The sequence below is a fragment of the Lampris incognitus genome, chromosome 11, assembly GCF_029633865.1.
Source record: "Lampris incognitus isolate fLamInc1 chromosome 11, fLamInc1.hap2, whole genome shotgun sequence".
Lineage (NCBI taxonomy): Eukaryota > Metazoa > Chordata > Actinopteri > Lampriformes > Lampridae > Lampris > Lampris incognitus.
In genome coordinates, this window is record NC_079221.1 from 13203037 (window position 1) to 13217839 (window position 14803).

At 49.1% G+C, this 14803-nt stretch overlaps 1 protein-coding gene across 1 annotated transcript in view; it reads right to left on the reverse strand.

The window, feature by feature from the left end:
• katnal1 (katanin p60 subunit A-like 1) overlaps positions 1 to 14803 on the reverse strand; it is a 30633-nt gene that overhangs the window by 15523 nt on the left and 307 nt on the right. Inside the window, exons 2-4 of the mRNA XM_056290029.1 lie at positions 5568 to 5741; positions 5116 to 5276; positions 1737 to 1905 (exon numbers count right to left, since the gene is read on the reverse strand). Of these exons, the coding sequence (XP_056146004.1) occupies positions 1737 to 1905; positions 5116 to 5276; positions 5568 to 5741 (504 nt within the window). The remainder of the gene's footprint in view (positions 1 to 1736; positions 1906 to 5115; positions 5277 to 5567; positions 5742 to 14803) is intronic.

Here is a 14803-nt window from a genome sequence, read left to right on the forward strand (position 1 = left end):
TGAAATCTGGATGCTGTCACATACACAGTTCAATGTTATGAACCTCAGTTGGATTCCCAAATGTGGTATTTTTACATATGTGAGCAGATATTGTGAGATTGTGTTAAACCATCTAGTTAAAAACTCCACTGCCATCTCTCCTAAACATCTCCATGCCTCCACAGGTATGTCATCAGGACCAACTGCCTTTCCACTCTTCATCCTCTTCATAGCTGCCCTCACTTCCTCCTTGCTAATCCATTGAACTTCCTGATTCACTATCCCTACAGCATCCAACCTTTTCTCTCTCTCATTTTCTTCATTCATCAGCCCCTCAAAGTTCTCCTTCTACCTTCTCAGCACACTCTCCTCGCTTGTCAGCACATTTCCATCTCTATACTTGATCACCCTAACTTGCTGCACATCCTTTGCAGCTCAATCCCTCTGTCTAGCCAATTGGTACAAGTCCTTTTCTCCTTCCTTAGTGTCTAACCTGTCATACAACTCACCATGTGCCTTTTCCTTTGCCTCCTTTTCCTTTGGTACAAGAACAATACACAAGTTAAAAACGTGTGTACCCACTGTCTGGTAATGATATATACAGGTTTGTGCCACTTAGAAGTGCAAGTGCATAAAAGTTCTCATTTAAGTTTGTAGCAACATTAAATCTATAGCTTGGAGCTGAATTTCTTGGCAACGTCTTGACAGATGTTTCACACTGACACCATCTTCGCCAGCCCATGGAACTATATAAGATGTTCAAGATGTGGTTGCAGAAGAAAATAGTGCACAGGAAGCGGATGGTACATGACATTTTCAATAATATCTGAGGGGACAATGTCAGTAAATTCGAGTATAATACAGACTTCACTTATCCTGTGTGCACGATATGGGGGGTAATTTCTAAATCACATGAGGTCCCCAGGTAATACTAGTCCTGTGCGAACAGGGCTAAGTTATTTTTCTAATGGTGGAAATGATGTCCCACAACACTAGAACAGAGGATTTTATGGATGATGATACAGAAGCTAACATGCAATGCATTCTGGTACGTGTGGGCGCTGTGGGAAAGACTCTGTAAGCAGGAGAACACCGATTTCTCCGTCAATACAGTACACATTTTGGACTTTATTGCTTTGATCAACTACATTACTCATCAATACTGATTGCACATACACAAAACCATTGGTGAAATTTCCCATAAATAGTCTTCCATAATACTCAAATATGTCTTCTTCTACAGCGGAAGCTGACACATATATGTAGTATGGAAAAGTATTTCAAAACCATAATTTAAGTTTCAGGATTTTGTATGTATTTGTGAAAATGCGGGTTGAGAAAAACTGTTACGCTAGGCTAATGAGTGAAAAAAGTATTAACAATTGGCTTTGGAAAAGATGTAATTCCCTTTTATTGATTGAATGATTTCAGTAGACATCCAGCAATTGTGCTAAACTAGGCTAAAGTCTTATGTGTTTATGTCTGTGCACGCAGTTTGAAGGCATGTGTTTAGCATACCTTCGAACTTCATGCACAGACATAAAAAAGGTATCCATGAGTTCATCTAACTCTGTGAAAATAGGACACAGTAAAAACCCCAGGAACCAAATCATCTTTTTAAACTCAGACAGAGATGGGTGATGGTCTTTATGTCATAAAACAGATGGTCTGGATAGTATACATTTTTTTAAAATGACATGACTCATCCAGCCACTCTTCCCACCAGAGATAGATTATATGAAGTGCTAATATCTGACCTTGTCATCTCTGGCCTTGGTACCGCGGACGTCTCTGGATCCGGACTTCTCTGATTTCAGGTTGGTTGGCCCGCGACCGGCTGGCCCAGCTCCTCTGTGCTGAAGACCAGGAGAATCCTTCCTTTGCTGTTTCATACCAGTGTTAGGACGCTTCACTGAGGTAGGGTTCCTAAACACACACATACACACACACACACACACACAGTACACAAACAGATATCCGTAGCATGTAAAAACCAATGTTGTTGGTGCTTCTCATCTCATCTCATCATCAGCCGCTTCTCCGGGGTCAAGCCGTGGTGGTAGCGAGCTAAGTAGGGCACTCCAGACATCCCTCTCCCCAGCAATAACCTCCAGCTACTCCTGGGGGATCCCAAGACGTTCCCAGTCCAGATTGGACATGTAGTCCCTCCAGTGAGTTCTGGGTCTACCGCGGGGTCTCCTCCCAGTTGCCGTGCCCAGAAAACTTCAAAGGAAGGCGCCCAGGGGGCATCCTTATCAGATGCCCGAACCACCTCAGCTGGCCCCTTACGACGCAAAGGAGCAGCGGCTCTACTCCGAGCTTCCCCTGGATGTCCGAGCTCCTCACCCTATCGCTAAGGCTGAGCCCAGACACCTTATGGAGGAAACTCATTTCAGCCACATGTATCCGCGATCTTACCCTTTCAGTCACTACCCAAAGCTCATGACCACAGGTGAGGGTTGGGATGAAGACTGACTGGTAATCTTCCAGCTGAGCTCCCTCTTCACCACAACGGTCCTGTGCGCATTACTGCTGATGCTGCACCAAACTGTCTGTCCATCTCCCGCTCCATCCTACCCTCACTCATGAACAAGACCCCGAGATACTTGAACTCCTTCACTTGAGGAAACAACTCATCCCCAACCCGGAGGGAGCAATCCACCATTTTCTGGTAGAGAACCATGGCCTCAGACTTGGAGGTGCTGACTCTCATCCCGACCATTTCACACTCAGCTGCAAACCGCCCCATTGCGCGCTGGATGTAACGTTCTGATGAAGCCAACAAAACCACATCATCTGCGAAGAGCAGAGATGCAATTCTGAGGTTCCCAAAATGGACACACTCCTCACCTTGGCTGCACCTTGAGATCCTATCCAGGAATATCACAAACAGAATAAGAGACAAGGGACAACCTTGCGGAGTCCAACACCCACTGAAAACGTGTTTGAATTTGTGCCGAGAATGCGGAAACAGCTCTCACTTTGGTTATACAAGGACCGGATGGCTTGTAGCAACTGCCCTGATACCCATACTCCTGCAGTACCCCCCGCAGAGTGTCCTGGGATACACGGTTGTAAGCCTTCTCCAAGTCCACAAAACACATGTAGACTGACTGGTCAAACTCCCATGTCACCCTCGGCACTTCCGCAAGGGTAAAGAGTCAGTACGTTGTTCCATGGCCAGAACGGAATCCGCATTGTTCCTCCTGGATCCGAGGTTCGACAATCGGTCGGAGCCTCCTTTCCAGCACCCTAGAGTAGACTTTGCCAGGGAGGCTGAGCAATGTGATGCACTGACAATTGCAGCACACCCTCCGGTCCCCTTTTTTAAATATGGGAACCACCACCCCAGTCTGCCACTCCACAGGTACTGTCCCTGACCTCCACGCAACACTGAAGAGGCGTGTCAGCCAAGACAGACCAACAATGTCCAGAGCCTTTCAGGGCGAATCTCATCCACACCTGGCGCCTTACCACCTAGGAGTTTCTTAAATACCTCAGAGACCTTTGCCAGGGATATGGGTGGGGCTTCCCCTGAGTCTTCAGACTCTACCTCCTCCACTGAGGACATGTTAACCACCACCCAGCAACATCCCCATTCCGGGTCAACAGTTTCCCTCCCCAGCTGAACCCAGCCTGAGTCAAGCCATGCTTCCCTTTCCTGAGTCTCCAGATGGTTTGCCAGAACTTCCTTGAGGCCAACCAAAAGTCCTCCTCCATAGCCTCGCCAAACTCCTCCCACACCCGAGTTTTTGCTTCTGCGTCTGCCGAAGCTGCAGCCCTTGTGGCATCCCGGTACCTGTCTGCTGCTTCAGAAGACCCCTGGGCCAACTAAGCCCGAAAGGTCTCCTTCTTCAGCCTGATGGCTTCCCTCACTGCCGGTGTCCACCAGCGGGTTCTTAGGTTGCCACCTCGACAGGAACCGATGACCTTATGACCACAGCTTCTACCTGCCACATCTGCAAGAGTCTTTGAACATGGCCCACTCAGACTCCATGTCCCCAGCCTCCCTCGGGATACACGAGAACTTCTTCCGGAGGTAGGAGTTGAAGACCTCACGCACACAGGCCTCCGCCAGACGTTCCCAGTTCACCCTCACTACACATTTGGGTTTGCTTTGTTGTTGGTGCTTCTCGACCATAAAACGGAAATAACCATAAACTATTTAACTCGTTCTATATGACGACATGATGCAGCATCCATCCATCCATCCATTATCCAAACCACTTATCCTTACTCAGGGTCGCGGGGATGCTGGAGCCTATCCAAGCAGTCACTGGGCGGCAGGGGGGGAGACACCCTGGACAGGTTCCAGACCATCACAGGCATGATGCAGCATATCCACTTCAATTACTACAAATCTAATGCAATTAGTCCCATGTGCAAACTAGTTTAGGATGCTTGATTGGACAGCGGTCTAATAACCTGGACCTAACGCCACAAGCTAAATTTCTTCCCTGCCCCCCCCCCCTACTAATCAACAGACCCCCCCCAGCGCCCCCACTGACACTTCTTGCCGCTTTTATTCTTTATTTTTCCTATATCTATTTATATATATATCCCAGTGAGCATAAATAAGAGGCTGTCATGTTTTATATATATATATATATATATGTGTGTGTGTGTGTGTGTGTGTGTGTGTTTGTGTGTGTGTGTATGTATGTACACACACACATACACATATATGAGTGTGTGTTTTTGTATATCTATTTTTTCACATACTTATTTTACTTTATTTTTATTTTATCTTATTTTATTCTCTGTGCCAACAATGCCAAGCTAAATTCCTAGTTCATGTAATGTACATGGCAATAAAAGAATTTCTGATGCTGATATCTACCATGAGAAAAACTATCATCTGAAGAAAGGGATATTTCCATATCCCTTTCTTCTTTGCTGTATATCCCTTAAAAAGTATCTTGAGTATTGTTGGCTGTAAAAGCTCTGAAAATAATCAATCAGTAAGCCCATGAAAGTAAAAGCAAAGTAAAATCAGTAAGCCAAGAACAAAGGTAACCAAACCAAACCAAATCAATTGAATCAAATAAATACAGGTAGCATCCCCCTGCACCTACATAGAAGAGGGTTTTTTTAAGGTTGGACAATAGACATACAGACACACAACACATAACACACCTATGTTCGGCAGGAATGGGTGGGGGCCACACGGCCGGGTCCTGGGACCTCTCTTCCGGTTGAGGAGTCGGGTAGTCCACTGGCCTGTCAGACTTGAAGCTTTCAAGGGTTCCCACAATACCTTTCACCTGCTCATATTCCTCTGTGAGCTCCTGTCTCACCTGGACCAAACAGAAAAAAACAAGAATTTTCAGCCTCACTGGTTATCCTACTGAAATAGGTTTGTAAATTAGATACAAACTTCAGGCATTCAATGGGCAAAACAAATCAAAATTACACGCAGCAAATTTCATTCCCAAAACCGATAGCGGGATAACTAGAGAGCTGAGTCTGATAGTATGTTACAGCTCTCAGAGATGTTAGGTTTATCTCTGGGAAAAGGGCATTATTTGTAATGACTCTATGTAGGAAGATGGAGGAGTTAAGGGTTAAAGGGGACCAATTAGCCTCACCTGCTGCCATTTGACTTTGAGGGCAGGGTCTCTGAGGGACTGACAGTGCTTGTGGATCTGCTGAAGGACACCCTGGTAGTAGACCATGGAGGAGTCGTAGTTCCCCAGAAGAGCATACTCACGACCCTTTTTTGCATTGTCATAAATCTCTGCCAAATTCATATTGGATGGCGGCTATGTAGTAGAGAAAAAAAGGGTTACTTAGAACAAATCTGGACAATCTCTGAGCAGTGAAACCATGCTGTCAGTCTTTATGCATGCTCAATAATCCAAGTAAGAAAATCAAAGAAAGGTGAATCAGTTCATCTGGACATAACGTTTATTGGGAGAAACGTTTCATCACTCATCTACGTGACATCTTCGGTCTAAACTAACTGCAGGTATCCCCACCCTTATAAACAATACAGTTGCATAACGACCAAAACCAACGATCAGTTTCATATGCAAATATAGGTGTGACCATTAACTAGAGTTACAATGGCCATGTGTACTATTCACAGACGATTTGGGAATGTTTGCAATCACAGTATTGTAAGATTGCGACAGCTGTACTCTTAGGCAGTGACACTGTATGGCAATAAAAATCCCTGGTTCTCCAAAGAATTGCATCTCCTATACAAAGAAAAGAACTGGGCATACAAAAACGGAAACAGGGATCAATACAGAGCAGCCAAGTATAAGTTGCATGCTGCAATAAGAAAAGCAAAATCCAGCTACGCAACAAAATTGGAATAATTCTCTTCTAGTAACTCCAGACCAATATGGAAAAATCTCAAGGAAATGACAGATTACAAAAAACGACCCTGCTCCCCTCCAGATAATGACCATAACCACCCAGATAAATGAGTTTTATGTGAGGTTTGAAAGACCTATTCCATCCGCCATCCCCCCTTCTCTCACTCCAATGCCACCCTTCTGCATCCAGGAAGATGAGGTGAGAGCTATATTCAAGAAGCTGAACAACAGGAAAGCAGCAGGTCCAGACAGCATCAGTCCTGTTTTGTTGAGCCACTGTGCAGCACAATTGGCCCCAATATTTTCCACCATATTTAACACCTCTCTAAGCCAATATACGGCCCCACAGTGCTTCAAACTCTCTACCATCATTCCTGTGCCAAAGTCCTCAAAGATCACCTGCCTCAATGACATCAGACCAGTTGCCATGAAAGCTTTTGAGCGTATCATTCTGTCATACTTGAGATCTTGCACCTCCCCAATGATGGACCCATATGAATTTGCCTATCAACCCAACCGGTCTGTTGAGGCTGCAGTTAGCATAGCCCTCCACCATGCTCTGCAACATCTTAATCACTAAACAACTACACACGCACCCTGTTCATAGACTTAAGTTCTGCCTTCACCTCCATCAACCCAATCAAACTCTTTACCATACTCTTGGATATGAACATTGACCCAGCCATAGGCCACTGGATTCAGAGCTTCCTGTGGAACAGGCCACAGAGGGTGAAGGTTAATGACCTAAACCTCACACCATCTGTACAGGTGCTCCTCAGGGCTGTGTTCTCTCCCCCTGGCTCTTCTCACTTTACACCACCCAATTCACATCTACAGACAGTTCTGCGAAAATAATAAAATACGCAGACAACACAATCACTGTAGGCCTCATCTCCAACAATGATGAAACCCAGTACTACACTGAAGTAGACCTAGCTGTCACTTGGTGCGCAAACAACGACCTTCTGCTTAATACAGCCAAAACCCAAGAACTCATTATTGACTTCCGATGCATGCCGAATCCCAAAACACCCATACAAATGAATGAAGACCCCATCGCCACCACTGACTCTTTTGGATTACTTATAACGTCCCCGTGTTGCCTCCGGCTTGGTCGGGCGTCCCTGAGGACACGGTTGGCCGTGTTTGCGGGTGGGAAGCCGGATGTGGGTATGTGTCCTGGTTGCTGCCCTAGCGCCTCCTCTGGTTGGTAGGGGGGGGGATAGTGTGATCCTCCCACATGTTATGTCCCCTTGGGAAAACTCCTTACTGTCAGGTGAAAAGAAGCGGCTGGCGACTCCACATGTATTGGACGAAGCACGTGGTAGTCTGCAACCCTCCCCCGGATCGGCAGAAGGGATGGAGCAGCGACTGGGATGGGTTGCGGGGATGCTGGAACCTATCCCAGCAAATGCGTCACAAACTCTTTTTCCCGCTAGCTATCAGAACTCTGAATTCTTCCCTATAGTCCCCTCCTCACACACAATTGGCATTTATATTATCATTCCGCTAACTGTTGTGTGTAATACTTTCGTTTATGTTATTGTGTAACTGTATTGTTGGTGACCCCGATCTCTACAAGTGTCTGCTGTTGTCCCTGTATGTATTGCACTGCAGAGTTTAACGTGTACTGAAAGCAAATTCCACGGGACTTGGTCATGTGGCTAATAAAACAATCTAATCTGATAATCTGAAATAGGCAATGCAGTAACAGAATCTTCATTCATATTTGATCAGCACTGCCTAGTTTGACCATTTGATCTGAGTTTTGCAAGCTGGGTGCGTTGCACTAAGACTCATCTGCATAAAGTTGAGGTCGAGTTGTGTTTATGCAAATTCAGATATGGCGAATGGTCCGTCAGTAGACTCCGCTTTGGCCGCTTCGACCCATTGCTGCAATACGTCAGCGTCGCCGCCATATTGGACTGGGCAAGACTGCCCTGTAAACAAATACAAGTAAACGGGGGAGCTGTGGTTTTTTTCTGGATAAAAGCAATATAACGTTTACATTTCAGAACCTATTTCAATGATTCATTTTTATATTCAAGGGTTTATAATCTATGCGGATCACATAAAACAGTTTTGTCTCCACTTACTTAGAATCTCAATAGTTAGGCTATAATTGCTGCTGGCCCGGTGATGGACTGGCGGCTTGTCCAGGGTGTCTCCCTGCCTGCCGCCCAATGACTGCTGGGATAGGCTCCAGCATCCCCGCGACCCTGAGAGCAGGTTAAGCGGTTTAGATAATGGATGGAATGGATGGATTTCAAGGTCCCGTCTCCTCTCTTGAGCATCTAGCAGCAATTATATAGGTCCTGTCTCCTCTCTTGAGCATCTAGCAGCAACTGACCTTTTGCAAAGTCCCACCCCCCTTAGTTACTGTTGCTATGCCCGTCAAGCATTTCAGAACTATCCAGGAAGTAGCCAGAAAACACCAAAACATGAAGGAAGAAATCAGCGCATTGTGTGGGTAAAAGTAACAGTAATAATACGTTAGCTGTATTAGCTATCAATAATAGCTAGTAGCAAGCTTAGCTTGGAGCAGACAGGTATTGTTGTTGATTTTGGATGGATTAAGCTGGCCATGGGGTCTGCTATACTGCCAAATCTATTGCCGACATTGCGCTTCTTGCGTTCTGGGTTTCGGGAAGGGCAAGAAAATTACACCCCTCCAAACTTTTCAGATATCTAGTATCCGATTTGCAGATACCATAGGCACACCGTTTCAGCATTTTGCTGTGTGTTTGAAAGCTTGACGGACCGTTGCTAAGGTAGGATTGGACAAGCACCGTTCTGGGGCGGTACTTTGCGAAAGCTCAATTATCCATCCATTATCCAAACCGCTTATCCTGCTCTCGGGGTCGCGGGGATGCTGGAGCCTATCCCAGCAGTCATTGGGCGGCAGGTGGGGAGACACCCGGACAGGCCGCCACGCCATCACAGGTCACTAGTTCACGTCACTAGTTCAGGTCCCGCTATTTTGTTTTTACCCCCCCTGGCGTTTCGGAGAATATTGCAACGAACAATGCATTGAGCATAAACACCTCTGTGCATGCACGTCGCTCGCGCGCCATCTGCGGAGGCCCGCGCCACACTGTCTCCCGCAAGCATAAACAAAGCTACGGTCACACATGCGCCAATGACCAGAATTGCTACCCTGTCGTGGTGAACGTGGGTAGTGCAGGATGTGACGCACACGGAAATTAGTTTGCTGGTTTGTAGTCCGTTTGAGTGGTTGTGGCTGTCGGCCACACGTGAGCAGTTGTTGGTTTTGCGACGCGAAAATGTACACTGAAATCCAGAGAAAGATAAATAAACGTTTTCACTTGATTGTCTCACCTGTAGCTACATGTTATCATAGTTTATGGACAAATACAGAGTGTAGTGGGAAATGCCTGGGGATGTACTTGGAATGTTGCACTGGGCTCGTGCAGCTAGAGGACCAATCACAGGTTAGCTCGCGCTGTCACAGACGCAACTATATTAGACACCGCGGGAGAGACAAAGCGCCAGAACTGTTTAGTAACCATATCGTAGACTGTCACCTTAGCGTGGGATAGAGCAGGGAAACCTAGCGTATCCTGGGCTAGACAGTAGATACGGTGGCTAGCAGTGGTAGTGTTAGCAGCAGACTGCCTCGGTACCTGTAGCTAGCTGACTACCCCCGAGAGCTTCCCCTGAGAGACTGAGAGAGACACGCACCCCGGAGAGCAGCCATCCATCTCCCGCCCCACGTTGGGCACCAGAGAGAGACATTCACCCGGTCACACCGGAGCCAGAGTACAGAGAGAGAGAGAGACACGCACCCCGGAGAGCAGCCATCCATCTCCCGCCCCGCCTAGAGCTCAGCCGCCCTGTTCCATCACCAGCCCTGGTCCCAAGGTGAGCTTGCTAACCCATTAGCACACGGCTAACTAGCTAACTAGCAGGCTAGCCCTAGCATTGGCGCAGCTATCTAGCTAACGGTGGTGAAGCCCGGTTTGTCGCACCTAAAAGTCCCCGCCTCCATCCATAGTTATCCGGGCTATAGAAAAACCGCGACAAGTGGTGTCAGAAGTGGGATAAAAGGTTGGGATTCGCCATAATCTCAACACCGGAGGATCCTGCCCCGGTCACATGGCGGCATAATTCAGCCTGCACACTGTGAGCTAACCCAGCTAGCAAGAAGCCATTTTGTGAAGCACTGTAATTTCTTCAGTAGTCACGTAAATCAGTGGAAAAATAAAAATGTCACAGGACAAAGAAAACGTAAAAGGACAGTCTGAGTTGAGTCTGGATGGTGCTGGTGTGGGGACAGAAGACCCCGGAGAGCACGCCTGGATGAAGCTCCTCCTGGCGCAGATGGAAACCATGAACCAGACCCAGGTTCAGATGCAACGCCAGATGGAAAACATGGAACGCCAGACCCAGGTTAAGATGCAACGCCAGATAGAGATGCAGATGGAGGCCCTCACAGCGCGTATCGATGGACTAGCGGAAGCGGTGGCTAAGCGATCTCGTCCCCCCCACACCTCCCATTCAGCACACCAATTGGGCCCGTCATCGTTCAGATATCCAAGGTGAGCCTCCCGGTTTGTCGCTCATCGCTCAAGTAGTGAAGCAAGGGGTTTCTCCTAGTAGCCCTCAAAGCGATAGTGGTGTAGGGTCGGCAGGGGCTGTGCTCGGAGAACGAACTAGCAGAACGGTGCAAGACATGAGCCTACTCTCGCAGTTCACCCCGGCCCGGGAGAACCCAGGGGCCAGACAGCGAGACGGCGCTGATCACCTGTTGCCAGCAGCTATGGCCGCAGTGGCTAACTTGAGCGACCGGCGCAACGAGGAGACGCCAGCCAGGCCGAGCAGCAAAGCGGCCCCAGCAGCCCTGCGCTATACAGGAAATGGACCCAGTGAGCCCGCACCACTTACCAGCACTCCGATCGGTCATGGTGGAAAAAATGGAGCGACTGCAGTACCACCCCCCGACGGGATGCAGGGTGGCCAAATGTCCCTGGACAGCAACGGCGGCCGAAACCTGCTGGATGACAGCGTTGGAGGGCAGGCAGGTTCCTCTAGAGGTCAACAGAGCCAGACAGGAGACCTTCAAAGTCGGAGCGGCAACCGAAGCTCACAAGGTCCCGACCGAGGACACGAAAATGACATCAAGCTCCTCGCCACTTTTGATGGTAAGAGCGACCGGGATAGTTTCGTTGGACCATTCGAACGGATGGCGAGAAAGAGGGGCTGGACCGACGAGACCTGTTTGGACGCCTTGTATCTCCGACTGAGGGACAACGCCATGTCTTTTGTCATCGCGCAGCCGGCTCCGATAAAAGATGACTACCACGCGCTCATCACCCAGTTACGCCGCCGCTACGGTAAAGAGCTGCCTGAGGGAACTGCGTGCCGTAAACTCAGCGAGGTTAAGCAGGCCAGAGAGATGACCCTCTATGAGTTTGGCGAGGAAGTGAGGAGACTTGTCACACTGGCATACCCGCAGGTTGGTGTTACACTGCAGGAGGCCTACGCTGCAGAAGCCTTTCTGCGCGGGCTGAAGAACCAAAACATCGCGTATGAAGTCCTGGGGGCAGAACCCAAAACACTAGCTGAAGCAATCAGGAAGGTTGAGGCACGCGAGTATGACTTTAAAGCGACGCTGGGGCGAGAGGTTGAAGGAAAAGGGAGAATCCGGCGAGTAGCATGGGAAGACGAGCGGCGTCGCGATAGCTCTCCAAGTCCTCCGCCGGTAGGAGACAGCATGAGCACCCCCGAGCTCAAGACCCTGGCCAGTGGCATCGACAACATTAACAAGGTGAAGTTGCACAGGCACATCAGCCCAGACCACCTACTCCAAGTGTGTTCTAGAGTATGTCCACTGCTGGAGAAAGAGGTTCCTGCCAGCGTGCCTGGTCTCCACAGCATCCTGGGAGCCGGCAGGCAGAACCTCCTGCGTACCAACAAGAGCTGCAAGCATGTTGTGTGGAAGGGCTCAGCGCTGGCTGCTCTGCACTGTGGACGACCCCCAGAGCCTCCTATTATCTATGGGAGTCCACCCAATATCGTGGAGACGAGCAATGGGCGTCGGCTCAATGGCTCCTACGGTCTACGCCAGCTACTGCCTACAGCTGTCTACCAGCACATGAAGATGCACAAGAGGATTCTGGGACATCTCTCCTCTGTCTACTGTGTCACCTTCGACCGCACCGGGCGACGCATTTTCACGGGCTCAGATGACTGCCTGGTGAAGATCTGGGGCACAGATGACAGGCGCCATGCTCTGTTGTCTGCTCCAGCACCAGCCATAGGGCCGCAGGAAACACCTGAAGGAGGTCCTCCCGCTGCTGACATGGAGGAGCCGGGGGCGCAGAGAACAGAGGAGTACGAAGGAGTGACAGAGCAGGAGGAGATCGATGAAGACCTTGATCTCCGGCTGGAGGACCTGTTCCACGCAAACGACGATGGAGGACCCAGCACACCAGGCTCCCCGGCTCGGTTCCAGCCGCTCCAACACACTGCTGCCAGCTACTCTTCAGGCGAGTCGACAATCACCCAACGTCGTGGGACAGCAGCCTGCGCTCCGGGCGGGCAGTCCAACGCCCCTGACCCAGAAGGAGACGAAGCCGACGCCGCTGAGTCCCATCTCCCGTACACCACCAGACGGGGCCGGCCAGTCCGGAGGCCCGCCTGGCTCCTAGACTAACTTTGACGGACGTGACTAGTTGACTTGGGGGTTACTAGGCTAGTCACAAGAGTCCAGTATGGATAGCGACCACCCACATTTGTTTGACGCCCTTTGTTCCGGGCCTAGTTCATTTCGCGGGTGTTCTGTCCCGTTTATCGTGTTAGATTAATCAGACCGATCTTTGTAGTCTGTTGTTCATTTATGTTGAAGGAACTCAACAGTGCTGGAGGGGGGCAGTGTAGTGGGAAATGCCTGGGGATGTACTTGGAATGTTGCACTGGGCTCGTGCAGCTAGAGGACCAATCACAGGTTAGCTCGCGCTGTCACAGACGCAACTATATTAGACACCGCGGGAGAGACAAAGCGCCAGAACTGTTTAGTAACCATATCGTAGACTGTCACCTTAGCGTGGGATAGAGCAGGGAAACCTAGCGTATCCTGGGCTAGACAGTAGATACGGTGGCTAGCAGTGGTAGTGTTAGCAGCAGACTGCCTCGGTACCTGTAGCTAGCTGACTACCCCCGAGAGCTTCCCCTGAGAGACTGAGAGAGACACGCACCCCGGAGAGCAGCCATCCATCTCCCGCCCCACGTTGGGCACCAGAGAGAGACATTCACCCGGTCACACCGGAGCCAGAGTACAGAGAGAGAGAGAGACACGCACCCCGGAGAGCAGCCATCCATCTCCCGCCCCGCCTAGAGCTCAGCCGCCCTGTTCCATCACCAGCCCTGGTCCCAAGGTGAGCTTGCTAACCCATTAGCACACGGCTAACTAGCTAACTAGCAGGCTAGCCCTAGCATTGGCGCAGCTATCTAGCTAACGGTGGTGAAGCCCGGTTTGTCGCACCTAAAAGTCCCCGCCTCCATCCATAGTTATCCGGGCTATAGAAAAACCGCGACAATAGTTTATGGACAAATACAGAGGAAGAACACTGGTGTACTAGTTACAACTATTTGTATGCCGCGAAATATGAATTGATTTTTATTGATAAATTCTCCATTTATTTATGCTCAATGACGGTCTCCCGACTCACCGCCAGCCAGGCAGCATCTCTCTTGTGGGGCAGTTTGTCGTTTTCACGGGCAATATAAGCGGTTTGGATAATGGATGGATGGATATCGTACAACACCGGCTGGTAAAACACAAGCGTCAGCTTTCCTGGATCACTAAGAACTACAGCCAATTACAGCCAAGTGGGGGGGGGGGTCAACCACACACACTTCTTTGTTATTGGCCGAGGCTGCGGATTCAAGGTTAACCGAAGTTAACGCAAATTTCTTTCGCCTCTGGGAGCGAACGTTTTATTCGCCCCTTCGCTCGCATAGAATGGAAGTGAACGGGAGGCGAATATTTGCCAATGTTAATTTCGCCATAGCCTTCGTCCCCCCCCCCTCGCGGCGCTAATTGGATAATCGTTCTTTCAACCGAGAAACCGCTGTTTCGTGTCATGATGCCACACCAGAGAAATCAGTCAGCTCAGCGGAGGGCGGATTCAAAGGTCTGAACTCAGGCAAATCTTTTACCATTCAGTCATTCACTCATGGTCTGGTCTGGTCAAGTCAAGTCAAGTAGCATTTTATATGGCGCTTTTCTAGCTGCAACAGCCACTCGATGCGCTTCACACGAGCTAGAATATTGCATAATATACAAACCTACAACGAGAATGAACACTAACAGACACTTTCCCCATCATCAGTCCTTTCTCAGACCCCCCCCCCCCATATAACTTCATTCTTGTTTGGTTGTAGTATTGTTAGAGAATAACAACACTACAATCAAACATAGGCTAAATGGTGCTGTTATGGAGGTAAAGTAATACAGGGTTCCTTTCTTTATCTGCGGG